Source organism: Phaseolus vulgaris, chromosome 9 (assembly GCF_051622355.1).
Source record: "Phaseolus vulgaris cultivar YP4 chromosome 9, ASM5162235v1, whole genome shotgun sequence".
Classification (NCBI taxonomy): Eukaryota; Viridiplantae; Streptophyta; class Magnoliopsida; order Fabales; family Fabaceae; genus Phaseolus; species Phaseolus vulgaris.
This window is the reverse complement of record NC_143506.1, coordinates 22,976,292-23,000,692: the sequence shown is the minus strand read 5'-3', so window position 1 is coordinate 23,000,692 and position 24,401 is coordinate 22,976,292. Positions and strand designations below refer to the sequence as shown.

The 24,401-nt window shown below is 28.7% G+C and overlaps 3 protein-coding genes across 3 annotated transcripts; all 3 read right to left on the bottom strand.

Annotated features, from left to right (window-relative positions):
- Nucleotides 1–1,411: 1,411 nt before the first annotated feature.
- Nucleotides 1,412–3,917, bottom strand: WRKY51 (WRKY DNA-binding protein 51). Its single transcript, XM_068627404.2, has 3 exons — nt 3,572–3,917; nt 3,325–3,470; nt 1,412–1,754 (listed from the first exon to the last, which is right to left on the bottom strand). The coding sequence occupies exons 1-3, from the start codon at nt 3,806–3,808 to the stop codon at nt 1,556–1,558; spliced, it is 582 nt and encodes a 193-aa protein (XP_068483505.1). The 5' UTR covers nt 3,809–3,917; the 3' UTR covers nt 1,412–1,555.
- Nucleotides 3,918–9,798: 5,881 nt separating this feature from the next.
- On the bottom strand, nt 9,799–11,787 carry LOC137822494 (O-Glycosyl hydrolases family 17 protein). The gene is made up of 2 exons (XM_068627391.1): nt 11,373–11,787; nt 9,799–11,073 (listed from the first exon to the last, which is right to left on the bottom strand). Exons 1-2 carry the CDS (start codon nt 11,741–11,743, stop codon nt 9,969–9,971), a joined length of 1,476 nt encoding a protein of 491 aa, XP_068483492.1. The 5' UTR covers nt 11,744–11,787; the 3' UTR covers nt 9,799–9,968.
- Nucleotides 11,788–17,336: 5,549 nt separating this feature from the next.
- LOC137821832 (Tetratricopeptide repeat (TPR)-like superfamily protein) lies at nt 17,337–21,353 on the bottom strand. The gene is made up of 4 exons (XM_068626603.2): nt 20,569–21,353; nt 19,207–19,353; nt 18,962–19,042; nt 17,337–17,799 (listed from the first exon to the last, which is right to left on the bottom strand). Exons 1-4 carry the CDS (start codon nt 21,205–21,207, stop codon nt 17,614–17,616), a joined length of 1,053 nt encoding a protein of 350 aa, XP_068482704.1. The 5' UTR covers nt 21,208–21,353; the 3' UTR covers nt 17,337–17,613.
- Between the last annotated feature and the right edge of the window lie 3,048 nt (nt 21,354–24,401).

The window sequence follows — 24,401 nt, the reverse complement described above, 5'->3', positions numbered from 1 at the left end:
ACGGTCTAGTGGTCACATAGAGTAAGATCGTTTGATAAGAGTGTTTGACTAGATTGTTTAAAGAAAGTGTCAATGGACCGAATCATAGTTCGTGATAAAATTGGAAACCAAATTTTAGAAAATTGAAAACTAATAATATGAACAATATCTTAACAGAAATATATTTATGAGATCCTTGAAATAGAAACTTATGAAAAGGTGAAAACTTCATGGAGAAAGAATCAAACTTCATATATGCGTTAGAAAAATAAAGCATTATCATTTTCTTACTTTTCTTATTTTCTTCTTTGTAATCTTTTCATTTTTTTCTCAACATGAAAGGTTAAACTCCTTTTCATCGATTCTCTTGTGATTTCGCAATGAATTATGAGGTTTCTATCTAATTATGTTTTACTTTTAAAATTCTCTGTAGCAGTTTGTATTAGAAGATTTGGTCTTTTTGAATTCTATTTTTTGTTAAGGAATTATTCTTGAACGCTTGTTTCATATTCAATTCTCTTTAATTGGAATTCTTGGTTAGTTTGCTTATTTTTCATCAATCTCTTATTTGCTTAATCAAGAAATAGAAGAAAAACATCTCACAAGTACACGTTTGGAGACGAGTTTACTTTATTTTCTGCTAAACAAATTCTATCCCCATTTACTTTATTGTTATTTGTAATAATTTTTTTTTATAAGCAAGTTTTGAATATATCTTAACTAGATTTATTATTAGATTTATTGGGAGACGACTTTTGTTCATTTGACTACATTTAGGTAATAATTTTTTCAGTGTTATGTTATCGTCTGACACTACATTAATCTTTATTCAAATTAATTTAATTGCTAAACCATAGTTATCAAGATAAAAAAAACATGTTATAAAAAATATGTTAAGATTATATTAGTATTAATACATAACAGTTTAGTCACAAAATCATCTGATATACCTTTCTCCATCTTTTCCAGAGTCATCAATTAATATACTTATTGATAAAAAAAATCATTAATATATATCATTACAAGAAAAATCATGAAATAGAAACCAATTTTTAGGGAACAAAATAATTAGTTGGAATAGTAACTAAATTAGAGACCATTTTAGAAACTAAATAAAAAATTGGTTTCTAAATTAGTTTCTATTATTCTTAAATAGTTTTTAAATTAGTATCTAATCAACAACAAAGGTTTTAACTACCAATTATCTACTTTCTAAATTTGGTCTCTAAAACCTTGGTTGCTAATTAGATACCAATTTAAAAACTATTTAACAATAATATAAACTAATTTAGAAACCAAAATTTTATTTAGTTTCTAAAATGGTATCTAATTTAGTTACTACTGCAACTAATTATTTTGGTGTCTAAAAAAATTAGTTTCTATTTAATGATTTTTGTGTAGTGTATACTTAACAGTTACATTCACGCCGCCTGATCAATAGATGCACACATAATTAAACTTCAAATTGGAAGGTCTCCATGGAGAATGAGAAAATTAATTACACAATAATTATGATTAACTATATATATATATATATATGTGTATATATATATATATGTATATGTATATTGAGGAGCTAGGATGAGTTTTGAGTTGCAGAAGGGTGACTGTTCCAATCATCAGAATGCAGCAAAGACATTTGGGTGTAATAGGAAGACGGGGTCTCGTGATTGTGGATCCCTACATACGTTGTTAAAACATAGCTGGAGTCATCTCTGTCCCTTTCCACCCTTTTCTTCACAATGCATCCTTCATCTGAACACTTGTAGTAGTTCCTGCACTCTCATCATCAATTTTTCAAAACCAGAATTAGTTTTCTATTAACTGAAACTAGCTCAACAACTTTTAAACAAAAACTAATTACTGCATATATATAAAGAGAGAATTATATTTAATGATTTTTATTACATAATTTCACTTTAAAAATTATTGAATGTAATCAAATAGATTATATTGATAAAATTTAAAATTAATTTAATATAAAATGCATTTGGTATAGCTTAATATATATACTAGTATTTGAAATCTAATTTTACTTCAAATAATTAAATATGTCATTTTATATTTACAAATTAACTTATTAAATTTGAGTTGTTTATTAATTTTGACAAAGATATGCATTATGTAAACACAACTCTTTGATTATATATTTGATAAATAAATGTGAATAAATTATGAAAAATATTATTTTGACAGCTGCTACGTTAAAACACTAGTTTACAATACAATTTTAAAATTACATCATTTTAATCAAAATATATTTTCCTTTTCAATAATCTATTTATTTTTTGAATAATTATACACGTACAGTGTATATAAGTTAGATATGAGTCCTAACATATTCTATTCACAAAATGCCAGCTTGGAGAGGAATTCACAGCCTTCAAAAACATTTTAACAGTTTCCGTACATGAAACTAACAATAGTAAACATTTTGTGTTTTTAACTACCCTTATCTTCTTCTTCCTCCTCCTATAGGCTAAAACAGGCACACGAGGGAACTAAACTAAGTCAGAAAAATGCCAATAATTTAGCAAAACTACGTCATGTACGGTGTCAGAGACGCATCAGTGGAGTGTTCATAAAGAAAGATTACTTACTTAGCAGTCCCAATCTCACTGCAAAGCATGTTACTTATAATAATCAAGCACAAACAAAGAAATATATGCTTCACCATTTGCTTCTTAAGAAACCAAATTTGCATACATCGATCTATGTTTAATATGGGTCCATCAATAACCCAGGCCTTGTCCTTGTCCCCCTCTTTTAATCACTATATATGTTCATGTATATTTCAGCCGCCACCACTTTCATCTCTATCTTTCTGGCTAGCTATAGGGCCCAATATCTTATCCTATTTTATAGTGCATGGTTGACATGATTCCCTCACTTCCCCCTCCATTCATGTCTTACACCACATTGATTTCTTTAATTATTTCACAGCCTCATAACTTCACCAACTTGGATCCTAACGTAATCCTTAAAAGCTATTCAAAAGACATGAATTTTTCATACATTATATAAGATCATGATACAGGAAGAAAAGTCCAAGCAAGCAATGGAGCATTGAGTTAAGTATGTTACATCAGGTTCGTTTTATTGCTACTGGTCCTTAAATCTTAATTACCTTATATGTTTCTTTAATTTGTCTCAGGGTATCAGTGTATAAAATAAAACCCTTAATCATTTTGATCCAGTACAAGCCTTATTTACTAGTATCTTATCTAAGTAGTTAAATCGATTCGCAGCAATATTCCAATTCTTTTATGAGAATGGTTTTTTCTTTAAAAAAATAGAGTTATTTTGTTCTTTTAATCTGTGAAATTAATAGTTTTGAGTAATTACCTTGGGTTGGAATTGTTCTTCACTGTCTTCTTTCCGTACTTCCTCCATTTATATCCGTCATCCATAATCTCAAGCTGCGATCTGGTTCTAAGCGTGATGCTTTGACTCACTTCTGCCTTCCTTCGCTTAAGCCCTTTATTTTTGCACTTTCTGTCAAATTAAGGTTGAATCTCAGCAATAATTAATAATACTTATGCTTACTTGTTTAATGAAAGAAAAAAATAAACATAAATAAAGAAAAAAGCACTTGCATGTTGTTGGTGCTGGTGGAGGTTGCATCACCAAATCCATGACTGGCATCGCTGGAGGTTGCTTTCTCCGATGATTCAGTTTCAGTGCTTTGTGACCAACACTCTTCGTGATGATAATCAACAACATCCTCCAAGATGAGATAATCAGATATCATGAACTCAGAGGAGGGAGATGCTGCCATGTTGTCTACGGCAGAGTGACGGAAATTAGGGTTTCCAAAATAGTATTCCATGGTGGTGTGGTGATGTTGCAGAGACCCCAGAGTCTTTGGCCTTTTACCAGGGACAAGGACCAAAGCATGCTGTCACTGGATATATATATAATGTATGGTAATAACAATAAATAATAATATCGGAATAATTATTTGATGTCTCTCTTTGCTTTTTAATACGTTTGATGGAATTAGAAGATACTTCAAAACACCTTCTTGGAGGATGCTGCGAACTTGCTCACAGGTGAAGATGATGTCAGTGTGATGACGTAGAGCTAGCAAGTAGGGGTTCCCTACCACTTTTATTTTGCAGAATGGGTAATGGGACCATGAAAACAGTGATATGTTATTGCTTTTTTAAGACGATGATGGATACTGAGTGTGGTGTTATCCATGTATATAGTTCAAATTTTCTTTATTTTTTATGAAATATGTAGTGGCTCTCCATTGAGCAAGGGTCATCCCTGCTTATCTACATATTCCAGGGTAATCACTCCACCCACTCGTATTTGTCTCTCATCTATGTGTTGTTAAGCACCAAAAAGCATATTTCAAAATCATACACTAATCTAAACCAAATTATTTTATTTTAATGATTCTATTTCAAATCTAAATTTTTATTTTATAATTTCAATCTAATTTAATTAGATTTAAATTGGAGATTAAATGCATATTTTTTTAAAATTTTTAAAATTCAAAATTAATATTTATCCAATGAAATTATTTGTCCAACACAACTTTTGATTAGTTTAGATTGATTTTTTTTATTTAATTTTTAAAGTATTTTTTATTTGAATAAATTAAAAGATTGTTGGGTTAATATTATATCATACACATTCAGACTAAGTAAGCGGAACGTATCGAACTAATGAAGTTCTTGGAACGAGCTTACACCATCAGAGTCGAAAGATGGAGTTAAAGTAGCCAGTACAATTAAAAGAATAGTTACGCCGAATGGAGAAAAAAAACTCAAACATGATATAGGCTTCACAATTGAAAAAGCAACAATGACATCCGAAGAAGACGAAGTAGAGAAAGGGATACATATGAAGCTAATCAAACTTTGAAGTTGAATCTAGAGTCATTCTTGAGAGGGAGGAAGATCTACAATGGAGAGTCGAGCAAATTTCAAAGGATTATCGAGAATGCGACCAATCAAGTGGCTCCAAATAAGGGCACAACAAAGACAAAATTTAAGGTTATTAATTATTCATGATAATATAAGTAATTTTTTTATCAACAAGGATGAGTTGGAATTGTTAGAAATGGATGATCGAGCAGCACAAGTTTATTACCTCTTCTATAAAGAGTTGTGGAGCTTTGAATATGAAAATTGAATGATGATTCTTTTCTAAAAGATTTTTCAATGCTCAAGTCAATAAGAGTTTTAGAGAATAGGTGAATGAGAAGTAAATGAAAGTGTTGAGATTAAATGAATACTTCTTGAGGTGGTATTTATAGGTTTTTTGGCCTACGAAAATATCTCTAAAATGATATCCATTATCAAATAATTCAGTTGATTCTAACAAAATATGAATTAGATATAAATTTTTCAGTATATTTGAATTATTTGAATTCTACATATAGTTTCCACTATTGCAAGTCGATATTAACTATCTAGTATTTTTCAGTACTGGGTAGTACACAAGCCTCCAAAGCTTGGGAACTTCGTTTTAGGGTTATAGGACTTGAACTTTTGCTTTATTTTTTGTCTTTGTCGAGCTCTTAGAAATAGGTCGCATTTTCATGACTAAAACCATATCGGAATTTGTGACCACTTATATTGCTCGGTCTAGGTTTATCTAACTTGTTAGCCTGAGCTTACTAAAATTAAAATGCACTTAAAACGATATTTATTTCAATTAAATGGTAATTAAAATAGTAATAATGACATATCATAACAAGGGGAACAAAACTTCAAGAGTTATAACTAGAGATTGAATGAAAGATTTTTACTTCTAATGATGTGTTATATGATTTTGAGGTGTTGTCGGTTTGACAACTATCATTTGATAAAAAGGCTATTCTCCTCGAAAAACACGTTGCCATAGGCAAATGTAATACTTCATTTTTTGCACTTGTCTCTTCATACTATATTTTTAATGTTAGGAAATGTTTCCAAAATCATATAAAATCAATATATCACCATTACTTCATCTTCTTTGGCTTGCTTGATTTTGTTGGTGACAATTCACTCTTATTCTTCCGTTATTGTCATTGTTTTCATTCACTTCTAGGCACGTTCTATGTTTATCTCTTATGTTCCTTCCTCTGTTTCACTTCTTCTAAACCCCTTTTCTCTTTTGGGAATAAACCTATTGTGAATAGAGGTTGTTTCCATTGGAGAAGATTTCTACCTGAGTCACATTGACTCGTTTTCCATAGAGGGGATGCTTTAGAGAAAAAAATTTCTTAGTGTGTTCATATCGTGACAGCAACGATTGTTGCCACGTCAGGAAGGAATAAGGTTAGCGCCACTCCGACTAGGCACAAAGCCTCCTCCCAAGAAGTTGGGAATCCTCTGAGCCAAACTTAGCCAAGAGGGCAAGGAAGGAGTTCCTTGTGATCTTCGACCCCAAGTACTCTTGGGTGCTTAGGGAACTCACTTCTTATGTCTTTGAGTTTATTTCGAAGGATAAGGTGGAGGAGTTTGTATCCTCCTTTAATGTATGTTTTGACATGATGTATGAGTTCAATGAAACCAAACCTTGCACTGAGAGCGACTGAGTATTCATGAAACCTCAAGCAGATGCTGGGGACTTCACTTATATCTACGAGTACTCTTTTAAAGAACTCAATATTTAGTTTTCTCTTTCTCTTTTTAAATGTCGTATATGTGGCACCAAGTCAATTACATTCTAATAGTTCTACCTTCTTGAAGGCCTTTTAGATACTCTGCATCCATCTTTAAATACCATGTACCATAAATACCTTAGTGTATTTTTACCAACTCAAACTAGTGGAGAGGTTGGTTGAGTTTTATTGAATGAAGTCAACACAATCGTATTTTTGTTGTATATTCTTCCTGGTTTGAAAACTTTAAAAATAAATTTTCAAATTAAAATGGGCACGGCAAGATGAAGAAAAGCGACTTTTTTTCTATCCTAACTTTACACCTAAATTTTCTTTGTATTAGCAAGGAGCAGACAAGTTAAAGTCCCAAGTCAAAATATCTTCTCTCTCCCGAATCTAGAAATAATAAAAAGTCTTCCTCACCTGATTAGCATTAGGGCTTTGGAAGGGTGCAAAGTATTTTTAAGCTAGCTCATTAGATGACTATTGGCTCACAATTGCTTCCTCATATTGTTGGAGTTTCAACCAAACCAAGTGATGGACTTGAAAGGTATGATCTTATCTTTTTTCTTTTCTTTTTTTCTTGTTCAACCATACGTTTCCTTGCACGTTGGTTTTCTTTAAGAGTGCCTAAGATTGTCTGATCTTGTATGATGGTTGAGGGTGATGTTGGTGGATTATTACCCGGAAGGAGTGCCTGGTGGTGGAAGACCATATAGTGCTTGGAACGTTCACATTTGGATACCAGAATCATACCATGAATTCTACTAGTATTATACCAAATGAATGAACATGTGTCATGATGTTGGACGTTCACTACAAAAATAACAAACATAACTTTCTAATCATCTTATTACTACCTCCCTTTGGTCATCTGTTTCTGGTATCTTATAGGTTTCTCCTTCTTCTTTTTCTTCTTACAAAAACTGACATTGTCAAGTCGTACAGAACCATGTGGACCCTATATTAGAGTATATGTTGAAATTTCATTTACCACATCAAAAACTTGTTAACAGTGTCGGTTTGTGTTACATGATTTTATAAAGTGCATGAATACAATAAATCTACACTCTCAATTGGAAACAAAACATAATAATAATAATTTAAAGACAAAAAATATATTTAACTTTTTTTATTTCTTCCTTTCTTTTCCAAAAAAAAGTTTAAATTCTCGTTTTAGTTAGTTAACTTTTTATTCATGAATAGCATTAATAATAATAATAATAATAATAATAATAATAATAATAATAATAATAATAATAATAACTACAATAATATTTCTGTTCTTATTTTTATTTCTGATCGCTTACAGGTGAGACTAAGAACTTTTTTAATGGTGATTTTATAAGTAAAAAACATTCACACTTTCGTAATTTTATTTACATTTTTTTCATTCTTTTGTTAAACACGGTTATTTTATAAGCAATAAAATTTTAAAAACTCATCACATAAATAAGTTCCAATGCAATTTGTTACAGATCACAACTATTTTTTATTAATCAACCGATTAACTTTGCACTATATAAATTCACCGATAAGTGTAGTGTGATTAAATTAGTGGGTATATTTTTTAACTGTACTTTTTTAGTCGCAAAGTTTTAAACAATATCTATTAGCGATCCCTTGTTCTTAAAAATTAATTCTAACAATCCCTTAAAAATAATTAATTATCATAAATTATTTATTTATTAAATTCTTACCCCTTAACAAATTTTAAAATAACTTTTAGCGTAAACACGTGAATTATATATATAGAGAGAGAGAAAAGAGAGATGAACAAGAACTTTAAATTTATAGTTTACTAAATTTCATCAATGTATTTCTATCCCTTTTTTTTTCTAAAATATGTAAATTTGGTTTATAAAAACTTTTAAAAATATCCTATTATAAATAGATTCGGCTAGGACTGGAAGTCGAACTCCAAATTTAAAGGGACAAATCCGAACGAAGGGAAGATTCAATGTATCATACTATTATCATGAACTAATTCAAGTTCGACGTGGCCATGTAACGACAAAATGATCATGCAGAAAGTGTGCAAGGATGCTCCATAAATTCTTATTTTTGGACTTTACATGATTTTGATGTTAAAGAAAAAGGTGTGGCTGTGACAAATGTCTTGTATTACTATCACACTACCTGTAAACAGCTGAGAAACTTCCCATGTTATAGCTGTAAGTACTAGGAAATAACCTTAAAAATTAAAATAAGTCAAAGAACATAAGAAAAATAGAAGTAATGTAAAACGTTCTTTTTTTTCTTATTTTATATATTTTTTTCTCTCAGATGTTCTTGACTAGTTAACATGTGTATGTTACTAAAAACAATTTTTTTTCTTCTTAAGACTATTGACTTCTTTGTTGTTACGAAAGTGGACTTTAGGCCTAACTTAACCCCTATTGACTTCTTTGTTGTTACGAAAGTGGACTTTAGGCCTAACTTAACCCCATAGAAGCTCGTGCGTGGGACTACATATTTTGGGTGGTCCGATAGCGACCCGATAGCGGGTGGCCTGATAAGCCCAACAAATACTCGCTAGGATAGGCTCGAAGATGGCTCTGATACCATATTAAGAAGTGGACTTTAAGCCTAACTCAACCCCATAAAATCGGCTCGATAAGGTGAGGTTTGCATCCATTTATATATTATGAAATGTCCTTATCTCTAGTCGATGTGGGATCTCCAACATTTGTCTTTTTTTTTTCAGTGCGAGTTTTTGGTATGACTTTTGGTTTGGATTTGAATATGATTTGTAGATTCTCACTTCTTTGGGTTAGGTCAATTGGATCTCTCGATTTTTTATCTCGGTATACTCTCACGGATGAGTGTGTACTTGAAAAGTGCTTTGATGTCAAAGTCATGATTGATACTAGTTAATTATCAGATAAATTCTCTCTACTTGCCTCTTGGGTTGATCACTTATTTATAACACTTTCTTATTGGACTTAAAACCCAGTTGAACTTTTACTCTTTGCGTCTGATCTTCTTTAAATACACCATTTATGTTTTGAGTCATTTAAATGGATTTTGTCATAATAACTATTTATTTATTTAATTTTCATTTTGTGGTCAACCTTTTAATTTTCCTATCGATACACCTCTCCGCCAACCTTTCGATAGGTAGTAGAGAGTACAAATTAAAAGACACGTTTAGTTTAATTGAAAAAATTTCATACTAAAGTGCAATTTGAATTTTAAGAATTATAACTCTTGGATATAACTAAATCTTAAATCTTATTTGACTAAACATAAATATTGATGAAAAATATTCATAAATTTATGCTATAAGAAAAATCTTACAACTGAAAATTGCAATCATAAGATTGACAATCTATATCCTAAATGAAATCGCATATCAAACATTACACCAGTAACATCGATATAATCTCTACGTAAATGTCATAGAAAACAACGCCAATCCAATCAAAAGGGTTCCGAGAGTATGAATTGCTCTTAGCACATCACCACTGCTCTCAATTTCTACAGGGAATATGCAACTTCCTTTGGATGGATCCTGACTTACAATAGTGGCTAACCCATTGAAATTACAAGCCTCAACACTTTGGTCCCTTGTTTGAAAGTACTGGTTGAAAGCATATGAAGCATTGGTGGCCAGGTCTAAATTATCGCAAGAACAACCATATCCTAAGCTTGTGCAATCCGCACCAGCACAAGCATAGTCCAGTGCACTTGGTACAAGGCTCAAGTTCCTAACATCACTGCTTAGAACACACCATACACGATCTTGGTACACAACCCCTTTGGCTGCTATAGGCCATTTGTCTTGTCCCTGACCAGAAAAATCTAAAGGAAACTTAGCACTTCCATCGTAGCCAAAAATTCCCCAGTGACGCTCAAATTTACCAGGTTCAATACTCTTCATGTTCTCATCAGTGAGAGAAAATAGATACATCTCCATGGCTCCAGGGCGAAGTGGGGTTCCCTGCTTGCTTGCCATATTCTTGAGTAGCCCTTGGTAGAACCTTTTTGCATTTTTGTTATTAGCATGTTTGTTACCATCAGTTGGCCATCCAATTTCACCAACCACAATTCTCATGTCAGGGTACCCAGCTTTTTTCAATGACCAAACAAGGGTGTCTAAATTTGCGTCATAAGCGTTGTTATATTGCACGTTGTTGTCTTCAACCGTTCTTCCTTCACCGTCAAAGAAGGCAAATTCTTCTGGAAAATTGTCATTCTGGTAGAGACTAAGGAAAGGGTATATGTTGACAAGAAATGGCGAGTTCGTTTCGTGAAGGAAACTCAGTATTTGTTGTATGGAGTCACGAATGTCACTCCTAAAATCTCCATCTGATGGCTTGTTTGAAGGAGATTCATAAACATCAGCATTCAAAGCTGTAGTAACCTTCACCGTGTCTCCAAAACCAGCCTTCTCGATGGCCCTATAAATATTTTGCATTGCTGGGAATGTGGTCTGCACATACGCACCCTTGTAATCTTTCATGAATGGTTCATTTCCAACAGATACGTATCTGCAATAATAGCATGATTATGGAAAATTAGAGGATTTTTTTTTTTAATTTTTACTAAAGATGTTCATGATATCTTCTTTGGTTCCCCACAAATATCTCCTTCAGATACAATCCTGATTGAGATAATTGGATCATCAATTCATCATATTGTGAGAGACTACTTTAAGTTAAAAATGCAACACTTTTTTTTCTTGGTTGTTGACATTGTTTTGTTTTTTTACCAAAGTAATATTTTTAAATTGGGAGAAGTAATTTGGTTTACCATGATGGCAAGGTGCATGGAACTTAATGTTATATACCTGATGTTTACGGTTTCATGACGACCACGAAGATGTTTGGTGATGTTTTCTTTGACCCAATCTTCTGCACTGCTGCTACTTCCAGCAAATTTACTCAATTGATCATTAGGAATTCCCACCATGACTTCAATGTTTGTTCCAGACAAAGTACTCACGGTCCAAGGATCTGCATCGAAAAGTTTTACCTTCATGAACCCATTGTCTTTCAACATATTCACCACAATATTAGGATTCAAAGTGTGGGATGCTAATGCACCCCAATTGATGCCAAGACCTGGTACAGACTCTGCACCTTGGGCATCTTGAAATTGGTAATGAGCTAGCACCAACATCAAACAAAGGCCCCACGTAGAAAATTCGACTTGAGCCATGTTTGAGTTGTTGCAAATGGTAAATTAGTGGATATTAGAATGATGAGAGTGAAAAATATTGAAGAGGTGTTTATAGGAGTGCTGAAAACAAAAATAACTTGTTTCCAGTACAATTACAACTAATTAACGTCTGAACCAAATATGGGTTTTGTTTTTCTTAGATGTTCATAGTTGTTATGTCTAAATAAAGTGTCCAATATCACTCTAATAGATGTTTTCATACTCATACATAATAATTAGCATTGTGTGATTGTTAAAATAAGGGAAATAAGTTTTGTCAATGATGTCTATAAAATATATTTTAGCATGTATTAGAGAAGATATGCGAAAATGAGGGTGTTTTTAGTTTCCCCCCTCTTCCTGAACCATTTCTACTTTTTTACTTTTTTTATGGATCACACTGAAAATAGCCCACAACACCTGTAAGCCAGGCTCAATTTATGAGCTTTTATATTTTTTTAAGAACTCATTGTATGAACAAAACTAGTCCACCCATTTTTTTATAAACAATTAAATTACGATAACTTCATTTTAAAATAAATTTAATATTTTATCTAATATTCCCAATATTCAAGTCCAAATGTTTGTTACCAAAACTAAGAGTCAAATATTATAATTATTGTCGTAAACATATCATTAGAATAAAATCATTGAATAGAAACTAATATTAGAAAAAAAAAAATTAGTTGTTATATTGATTACATTAGAGATAATTTTAGAGATTAAAAAATAGTTTCTAAATTGGTATCTAATTAATTACTAAGGTTTTAAGTACCAATCTGAGTGTACCATTATGAGTTCCTTGAATTAGCCACATAATTACTATTTATTATTCTATAAATAGTTATTGATTAGGTCGTTTTACTCAAGATTGATGGCGATAAAGACTTAGTTAAGGATGTATACAGTCTTCCGATTTTTTGACATTTCCGATCTTATGACTTAGGTTTTGTCTCTCGGTGTTCCAGGTTTAAGTATGGTTAGAGTTAACTTTTGCAGGTTTAGGTGACCACAAAACTTTGTTTCTTCTTGTGGCTAAGTAGGCATTTTCACACTTTTCAAACTAATCTATTTACTGTGTCATAGTCATATTGTTAAGAATATTTTGGGTACTTAGACTATTTTCAACATTTACAAATTGGCAGAATTTATACTGTTAAAATTTGTTTTCAAAATAATTACAGATTTTAATAGTGTGCTAATAATCTAGACTTATTGCATGATGAGGCTTATACTCGTATTGGTTCTAGTGCCCGTACATCATAAATCGTAAAAAGAGCCGTACATGGATTATGTTGTCATAGGGTTTGGTTTAACTAATAAAAAATTGTTGAATTGATTTGGACTATGACATGCTAATACATAATCTTTTAAATTAAATACGGAAATAAGTATTTATTTATATATATATATATATTGTTTTTATATTTATTTTTGTTGAAATATTTTTAGTTTATTTAGTATTTTATTTTAAAATTTATATAGTTATAATTTTTTTATTGTTGAGTATTGAAGAGAGAAAAAAATGTATTTTTTAACATCAAATTTTTCATATTTTTTTGTTTTAATTTTTATATTTTATGAAAATAATTATTTAGTAAATATTTAAATGGATATGGTGTGGATATGAATATATATATGTTATCTAACGAAATATGAATTAGATATAAATTTTATATTATCATATAAAAAAAATAAGATCAATATAAGATTTTACTTTAAACACTAAGATGTTAAATAAAAATAAATTTTAGAGATAATAAAAAATAATTAATTCTTCTATTAAGTAAATTAGATACTATTTTAAAAATTAAAAAATTATTGATATCTGAATTAATTTTTATTATTTATAAATAATTTATAAATTGATATCTAATTAATTACTAAGATTTTAGCTAACTAATTAAATATTAATTTAAAAACTATTTATTAATAATAAAAGCTAATTTAAAATAATAATTTTTTTGTCTATAAAATAATATTTAACTTAAACTAATTATTTTTTATCTTTAAAAATAGTATTTGCTTAATTATTTTCTTGTAGTGAATCAAATTAAATTAATTTTCTCTTTTCATTTTTATTCATACCTCACAATAAAAAGGAAATTTGAAAAATAAAAAATGTTACTTTGATTTTATTTATGTAAAAAATAAGAGAAAGTAAGGTGTCTCATTTTATTTTTAAAAAACTTATTATTTTAAAAATATTTATATAATTTTAAAACTCAAATCCAATTTTTTTTTACTTTTATATAAAATATGATATTTTTTGTCTTTACTATTATTAAATTATGATATTATGTTTTCTTATGTTATTTTGTATATAATTTAATTATTAGTATTATTTTATTAATACCCTTTGAACTTCGATTCCACTTTTGAATCTTGAATTAGTATGTAATTGACTCAATAAATGGTTGAGTTTTCAAAACACAAATTTAGAATACAAGTACTATAGTAACTATATGAAAGTTAAAGGGGTCTAACAATGAGAATTGGAGTTCAAACACATTGAACTCTGGAATGGTTTGAGATGAAAATTCACAACCAAGAAAAAAAAATATTTTATAGGTAATACAAATGTTATTAAAAAAAAATCATTAAGATCTTTTCAATTGATATTAGACTAAGTTCGTTTCTTTAATCGTTTATCTAAAATTATTTTTAATTGTCGTTGATTATAACTATTTATACTAACATGAATTGAGGTTATTCTTACAATTTCGTTGAAGTTTGTTTTTTAAACTTTTTATCGTGAAAACTTTGTCTAGCTGATATTGACAAGACAATTATAGTTAATATTAGTGGAAAGTGTTCTCAATTAATATTAGAAAGAACAATCCTAACAAACTGTTAATTGAAAATAACATTGGTGTAAACAATAAAAAGAACATGCACAATAAATTTTAATAAAAATATAAGTATAAATAAATGTCATTGCAAAAACTTTAGTTCACATTGTCAAAAACATTGATTTATTGAGAATCTAACCTATCTACTACTATACAGTAAAACACTAATGCCATACAAACAGGAAAAATAGAATTTCTAAAATATAGAATACGGGCACTAATTTATATATTAAATAATTATAAATTATATAAATTAATAATAAAAATTCATAAATATTTTTTTATGGTTGGTTCAAAATGATTTATTCTTTATTTTTATAATTATAATAAAAATTTATACAATAAATTTGAATTTTTAAAAAATTAATATATTTTCCATTTTTTAAATTATGTTAAAACTGTACTAAAATTATTAGAAATTCAACACATCTTTTTTAAATTAGACATTTCACCGATACATGAGTGTCGTACGTCACTTAAGAAAAGTGTCTGAGTCTCATAAAACCTAACTCATATCAAATGAAAACAGTATATGATAACAACAAAAATTCAAAATAATTTAAATAAAAAAATATGTTTTATTCACAGTATTAACAAAAAAAATACTAGTCAAGATTAATCAAAAAGTAGTTATTTCAACATTTTTCTAATCTTAATTAAACTTCAACAAAAATTGAATGTTTATAAGAAAATATGAAGAAAAAACACAAATTTGAGAATATAATTTTTAAAAAAAATTTATTTTCATAGAATTTTAAATTTCTTTTCCAATAACACACTATTAATGTATAGACCAAAAAAAAGAAGAAGATTATTGTGTTATATATATATATATATATATATATATATATATTTTTATTTTTATTTATTTTTATTTTTTTTATTTTTATTTTTGTTGATTTACAAAGAAAAATAATGACAAGTTTAAGCATGTATATGTTTTCACTCTTACACCACAAGAAAAAATTAAAAGAAAATCAACTTAGGTTATATGGAATTACATGTTTATCTTGCAAAATATAAAATAAAGGAGTGATTTATTATGTTACATGTTGTATACATTTATTATGTTATGTTGTATAATGAATTATATTATATAATATAATAAAATATTAATAATATTTCAAATAAAAATTAGAAAATAGTAATGATAAAATAATAATTATAGTATAATACTATTAATAATTATAAAGTCATAAAAAAATTAATAATAATACCAATACCAATATCAATAATAATAATAAAAAATTATAAAATAAAAAATATTAATAATAATAAAATTATAAGATAATCATAAACTGTTAATAATGATATTAATAACAATTAAAAATAATATTAATAAATAAATAAATTTATTAAATAATACACTACAAGAAAATAATTAAATAAAAACTAATTTTAGAGACAAAAAATAATTAATTATTATTTAGTTAAAATATTGGTAGCTAATTAAATATCAATTAAAAAATAATTAATACTAATATTTTTTTAATCTTTAAAATAGTGTATCTAATTTAGTTAATATAATTACTCATAATTTCTCGTCACTAAATTTGGTTTCTATTTAATAATGTTTTTAGTGATAATTTAATATTTAATAAATATTAATTTATAATAATAAATATAATTTAATTATTTTATAAATTTATTATTTTAAATTTATTATATCAATAAAATCATTTAAAAATATTACTTTCATTTCCTTTTACTTTTTATTTTCTCTCCCTTAATAAAAAAAACCTTATACCTTTTTGTTACTTTCATTTTCTTCCTTTTACATTCCTTCTAAACTCATTCCTTATCCAGTTGTACAACAAAATGGAAAAACTCAGTTGTGTTGTGTCTCACTTTCTTTTAAAATGGTTCAACATTTTGGTTTTTATTAAATTGATAAAAGTTTTTAAGTATTTTAATTGACAGTGCTACTGATGATGTGTTACTTTAATCATTTTAAGTATTTTAATTATTTTTAGTTTATTTAGTATTTTAATTATTTTATTTAAGATTGCATTTGAAAAAGATATTACTAAATTTTTCATATTTTTTTAGAGAACTAAAAACTTAAATAGGTGCATGTTTGGGATGTGGAGAGTTTGGGAATACTTCCTTCTTCTTCCTTCTCAAGTTCGTGCTCCAAATGTCTAGGAGTATTAATTTTATTAGTATACTAATAAAAAGATATTTAAAAAATGTAAGCATCTATAGATATCAAATAGATCCACTGTCATTTTAAATAAGTTATCATTTAATATACAATTATATTAAAATTGAATTACTAATATATATAAACATTTATTCCACTAATAATACTAATAACTTTAATTCCTATATTATTGTATTATATTATAAAGAACAGTAATATAATTATCATTACTTATGTAAAACTCCTAAATGTTGTATCTATTTTATAACGTAATGGTATAAAATAAATTACTAATTTTATTGTTTTAGATAAATAAAAATAATACAAACAATAAATATTTCACATATAGTAAATAAGAAGCAATCATAAGACAAGTTAATTATATTTTATTTTTAGATTGTAATATTTTATAAATTTAATAACCAATTTTTTTTTACTTATAAATAGAAACACCAGGCATTTAAAAAAATTATAAATAAGAATACTAGTAATATAAGAGGATATGGCATAATATATATAATAATTTTCTCATTATGATACGAGATTGTTGCATTAAAGTGTATTGAGAAAAGTATCAGATAAATAGGAAGATATAACATTTGAAAAAAAGTGTCGATCATCAATGGAACTAACACATTCAAATGAGAGCCCAAAAGCTTGTGCCAAAAAGCACCATTGTTTTTAGGATTGTGATACATTATCTAAGCAAAGTAAAACAAGAAAATCCTATCCAAACCATGTAATATTAATAAAGCTCAGGAAAAGAAAAACACAACATCAAACTCTGCTATACATCATGAAAGTAATCAAACTTTTTTGCTATCTAAAGAGCCTGCTACTGAATTGCACTGATGACAATTGCCAAAACAGCAAGTCTATTTCCGATAAGAAAATTGATTTCTAAATGCTTTATTAAACTTTTCCCGGGACGTCTTTTTTGCTGCTATGGCAACATCATCCAGAAATCCCCTCTGAGAAAATTCTTCAGGCACGAGACTTTGATATGTTTCAAACTGCTGTGCAGCTTCCTCAGTTTTACCCAACAGACTGTATATTATTCCCTGCAATTTTTGTTTAAAATCAACCATAATCACTTATGTCTCTTCCTTTAGGTTCTATGACCACATAAAGTAGTCATTCACTGTGAATTATCATATAAAATTAGACTAGCAAAGTAATTGCAATAACACAAATAATAAACATAAAAAAACCAGATAGGTGCAACGTGGAAAATGGAGATAAAAGTTTGCACCATGAACACTGAAAGGAAACAAAGTTTTGAAGCTTAGCTCATCTTCAGCACGCAATGCAGACACAGAAAAAACAGAAGTGGAAGGAAGCCATACTATGTGAAGAACGCTGGAGAAAAGCCACAAGATGGGGGGACTCTAAAATCATTTAACTCCTTTCTCTCAAGATACGGCATAACAATTTAGTAGTCCTACTAACCCCTCTTGGACTAAAAGACCGGCTATAGGAGAAAGCCCTTACTGTTTAGTTTAACTATTCTACGAGGTTTTCTTACTCTTAACACCTAGAATTTTTGTTACATACAATCAAACTATGATCACACAGACTACACATGCAGAGTCTCTTGAAAACCTCTCTTATCCATGTTTGTGCTCTGAAGTTTCAAATGAAAATGATATTAAATTCAAAATTTAGTACCCTCAACCAACAGTTTTTTTGTTTGTTTTAATCCTCATATGAAATAACACTTTGGGTCCCTAAATGGAAAAAAACATAAACAAACAGGTCTCTATATTGTTTATCAAAGTTGTGAGACAATGTTAGATTTTGCTATGTTGCGTCGAAGTATTTCATGAGTAACACTAGAACTTAATAGAAAATGTCAAATGTTTCCATTTAATCAGCATTTTGTTCTTGGTTTTGATTTTTACCTTTTCTTTTCTTTGTTTTCCTGGTTCACTAAGTTTTGATTGAGATCAAAGGATTCAACTGAGCCAACTTTGGGACCAAGTCAATCATTTTCTGAACCCAATTCTTTATTTTTTATTTATCAGAATAAGTGCTTGAGGTCATAAAATGTTTCCAATTTTGAAGTTATAAAACCAAATGAATAAAAATTTTGGCAATACTGTGATAAAAAACAATTTTTTCTATAAAGCATTGGTACTATCCTACATGTTCGGAATGAGTCTCAAAGATTAACCAATGTACCACTGTATGCACAACTCATTATTAACTAGCGGACAAACTCACCTGACAAATATAAGGCCTAAAATCTCGAGGATCTTGATCAATCAATTCTTGCAATCTCTTTAAGCCCTCCTCCAAATTACCCTGCAAAGCACACAATGCTATGCATGTTAAATTATTAAGTCTAAGAGATATTGTGCTTGGTTTATCCTGAATTGGTAGCAGATAAGCAGAGAAAGTGGAAACTTGATTGGTGATGGGAAAAATTTGAAAGAATCCCACCCTAAGTTGATGGATCATCAGTTTACCTGTACAGCATGCATTTGTGCAATTAAGATTCTTATATTTCTCTCCTCAGTAACTCTGTTTTCACGAGAAGCTAACTCTTGAGCCTTATTTAGCATTTCAAATATAGCAGGACCTTCGTGGTTTTTATTCATTACCATAGCCAAACCCTGTAAATGAGAGTATCACTTATCTCATTCATATATGGAAAAACGTAACAAACTAAGTGACATGGTAACTTATTGCATGATGTGGGATCGAAATACAACATGAATATGATAACCATATTTCTTTTGATATACCAGGCAGCCACAAAATGTTGCAAAGTGTAATTTAACGTGTTACATTCAAAGCTGAAGTATGCAACATATCTCTTGGAATGAATTTCCAACTAACCTAATAAAATCCTACCTAAAAAACACTCACAACAAAAATGAAAAGGCCAACGTCAACAAAATAAAATAACACTTCAATACTATTTATGGTACATAACCAATATCAGGAAGCTCACTACAAGATGTTGAAGCAAGGTTTACAGGACAATGACTAATGAAGCGTTTTCCCAGAAATAGTACAAATAATAATACCAGCACGCAACATAATTAAAAACTGAAAATAATACAGTTAAGTAATGAATATGCTAGCATGCCTCCAATGAAGCAGTCGATTGTTAGGAAAATGAGGGAAAGGAGGTAATGAAGATGCAGAGTTACGTGTTCTCCAAAACTGATTTTGTTTTAGAGGGTATTCTAAGAAGAATAATGCATAATTTACAATATACACAAGAACATATTCTTATTTTCCGTTTACTTTCTCTCGACTTGGGTGCAACTTACGATCAGCCTTCTCCTCAAATCGTCATTTAAGTTTCTACCATATTATTACCCTTTAATACCCCAGACTGAGACAAGTTTATGTAACACTCACCTCTAATTTGAATTCATCCCAAAATCAATCTTTCCAGCCACCCTTTCCATAGCAGTGTACATTTCGGTTTAGTTGTAGTATTTATTTAAACAATTGACTAGAAACCATCATAACTGCCACTAATATTCTTCATATAAATATACTGCCAAACAAACCCTCTTCTCAGTTTACCTTTTAAAGCTTTTGAGTATTGATATGAATCCATTACCCAAGCACAGCTTCTTATAAAAATATAAGCAAAATAGGAATGCTTCCCAGTTTATGTTCTAAAGCTTTTGACTGTTAATATAAACCACAATTTCAAAAATTGCTAATCTCTCACTGAGAGAATACACATACAACTAACCAAACCGAAGCCTACCCATTTATCCACCCACCTTTCTAACCAGAACCAAAATTCAAACTTTACAGTAAACATTCAAAATTCCACTAGCAAAAAGAGACAGCGAAAAACATACATGCAAAGCTCTGAGTAGAAGAGGCCTTTTCTTCAAGATTTCCCTGAACAATCTTTTAGCTTTACTCAATTGCCCCATTGTCTCATAACAAAGAGCAAGCAAAAGCCTCCACTCAACCTCCTTCGGCTCCGCAGCAATCAAATCCTCCACAAACTTCACAGCCTCCTTGGACTTCCCTCTCCTAATTTTCCCATACAAAGCCACTTTGAGAGCCTCGACATTTTTCGGATCCTTCTCCAAAACCTTCTCCCACATTTCCTCCTCTTCCTCATTTTTCTCTTCTGCGGACTTCACCTTCTCCTCCAACACAACATCAGAACTCACAGAAGGCGCTGCTTCTGCTAAAGCAGCTCTTTTGCTGAAGCAACCCGACAAGAGAAATGACCCAATGAGGAAAAATGCCACCTTTTCTGAGAGGAACTTGAATAAAGCTCTTCTCGGAGAAAAATTCAAACAAGGTGTGCAAGGGGTACGGGAACAAGTGAATGTCGAGAAAAGGGTAGCGCGAACCATGGCTGGCTGAACTAGAATTGATGTGGGTCTGTTGCGGTTATGAATCTGTGGATGGCCTAGTAAATTGCGGAACTTTGATTGGGATTCGGAGTAGATGGAGAAAGTGGTGATTGAAGTTGAAGCCATTTCTCATAGATGTTTTTGCCGGGAAAATACTCACCGGTTGTCGTCCTCCTTTGAAACCAAGGACACCTCCTCTTCGTCTTTTATCCCCCTCCCTCCCAAAATCTCTTACGGGTAAACTCTCTCCTTTGTATATTACTAGTGTTTCTAAACCCGTGAGAAATACAAGTATAATTATTTATAAAGTATTATTACTATATTAATAATTTTTTATATTATTATTTTATTGCTTTTTTTATGATATTTTTTTTCAATAATTTGTAATATGCGAATAAATAATTTTTGTAGTACTTAAATATCCATTTATCTTTATCCAATAATTCTAATTAAAGAAACATATTATAACATTTTAATATAGCACTTTCTTTTTTATTTTTAATTTTTATATATTTTGATTTTATTTAATTATCATATTTTTAGTTTTAAAATAATAAAAAAATCTTTTACAATTAGATAAATAGTTTATTTTATTTTTAATTAGTTAGCTCTTATACATTTATTATGAAGTAGAAATAAAAAAAAAGTATTATACATTTTTTAAGATTGAGTTTACATTATAACAATACTATTATACACATTTAATATAACAGTATTAATCATAGCATTATATTAAAAAAATAAAATTGAATTTTATTCATATTATACTACTAATTATACTATTGTTTCAGTAATATAAGTATTAAACTGTTTTAGTAAAATAACATTTAATTATTGACCGATAAATCATAAAACAATACATTGAATTACAAAACATTTTTTGATGGCATAAATCACCATTCTAATAAAAATTGTGGGACATATCCATGTTGTCATTTTGTAATATAAATTGAATGTCACAATATAATTTAACTTCAAACTACAATTGAAGGTGTAACATATAATTGAATATTCTATAAAAAAAATGACACCTAATAAAAATATAAAAGAAATATTACATAACAAATAACTAATAAATAATAAAGAAATTTCAGTAATTTTTTTTTTTACCAAATGTGCAAAATCTGAAGGAAGGAACCAATGAAACGTTGACAAATGACGTAACCACATGAAGCCACATAGTGCTCATATAAACGTTCATTCTTTCCACTCTCTTTATTTCTGTTTCTTAAACCTTAACCCTCTGCATTCCATCCAAAACTCTCTCTCACGTTTCTCTCCTCCGTTATGCTTATGATTCACGTTTCTTTCACTTCTTCTTTTCCTTCTTTGAAGAACAGGTTATTCTTTATCATTTCTTTTCTACATTGCTTGCTTTTATTTTTTCCGCGGATTCTCTTAATCTGTTTGTTATGTTTTTTCACAACATAAATTTATCGTTTATGTTGATTCTTTTCATCTCTTTATCGGTTTGTTTCCTCCATTGTTCTTCATATTGTTGCTTATGTGTTTGTTACGTTTTTTACGACATAAAAATTATTTCCTTTTTGGTTTTTTTCTTTTATAAAAAATTGATTGATTTTGATGTTTTTTCACAACATAAATTTATCGTTTATGTTGATTCTTTTCATCTCTTTATCGATTTGTTTCCTCCATTGTTCTTCATATTGTTGCTTATGTGTTTGTTACGTTTTTTACGACATAAAAATGATTTCCTTTTTGGTTTTTTTCTTTTATAAAAAATTGATTGATTTTGATGTTTCTATTGATATAAAAAAAATGATGTAAGATTTAAACTATATTATAAAAGTAAAATAAAAAGTAATGTTGTAAGTGAAATATGAAAAATAAGTAACAGTGAAATCATAAAACAGTTATTTTATTACATGTGCAGAACAAATACCATAAAGAAAACCATAAATAAAAAGTGTAATAAACATAAATATAATAAATTAAAAATTAAAAATTAAAAATAGAAAACATCCTAATTAAATTAATAAATAAATTACACATTACAAAATTCTGAATTACATATTGTCTCAATTTCTATTTACAACAATAAAAAAAAAAACTTTATGTCTTCAGCTCAACAAACTCCAGCAAAATCATGTTCTAAGTGAAATCTGAAAAAAACAACTTTAATATCATATAACACTTATTTTATGTATATTACATGGACATAACAAATATTGTAAAAAAATCATAAATAAAACAGTATAATAAACATAAACATAATAGTAAAAATAAATATCTAGAGTCCTAAATGTAAACATAAAAAATAAAAAACATTCGAATCCAAAAACATAAAAATAAAAGTAAACATCCAAAGTTATAACCCTAATTTAACAAAAACATAAATTGTTCAAGTTTCCCGCACATGGAAACAATTAGCTTCATTGGCTTTTATAATAACAACGCATAATTAAAAGAACTCTGATGTGCATTGAGGGCTTGTTAGAACACTCAAATATTATTTTATCGTCTTCCCGAGAAAAGAATGTACTTGACAAAAGTTCTTCCAGTCATGTCCAATCTTCACAGTTTTGGAGAAGTCATTGCTAGCCACACAGAACACACGTTTAGAAACCCTAATTTTTTCTTCACCTATGCATGCACATTGGGCTTGTTCACTCATTTTGGATCAGCAGAAACATGAACTCGTTTTCTTCCCAGCTAAAGCCTCACAATGTGTCACGGGTAAAACATCCTTCTTATGGTAAATTTGATTTTTTGTTTATTTTTTTCAAAAATTTGTGAGAGCGACACGTGTAGAAAGTTCTCTATTTGTGCTCCCTCAATTGTTATATATATAGATATAGATATATAGATATAGATTACTAAAAAGAACTTTATAATATTTAATTCAGTTTTAACTATCTTATTAATTTATTATTTTTACTTGAGTTTTTATAAAATAAATTTGTTATTGAATATTTAAATGTTTAATTTTTTGAATAATATAATTATGTTTATCATAACTTTTAAGTTGTCACCTATGATAACCATTTTCGTCATTACTACTAATAGGTAATTATTACAATATTCTATCATCTAACATCTTTTTTACTCAAAATAATAATTTTTTTTACATTAATTCTAATATAATTTTATATTAATCATAAAATTTTATATTTATTAAGACACCAAAAACAACATCACAGAATTAATAGAAAAAATAATATGATAAAAACTAAATTAAAAAATATAAATATTTTAAATTTTAATAGATCAATTTTTTTAAAAGGAACTAAAAATACCCAAATTTAGAATGTCCTTAAAACATAGGTGCATGCATTTCTATTATATTATGTATTTCTATT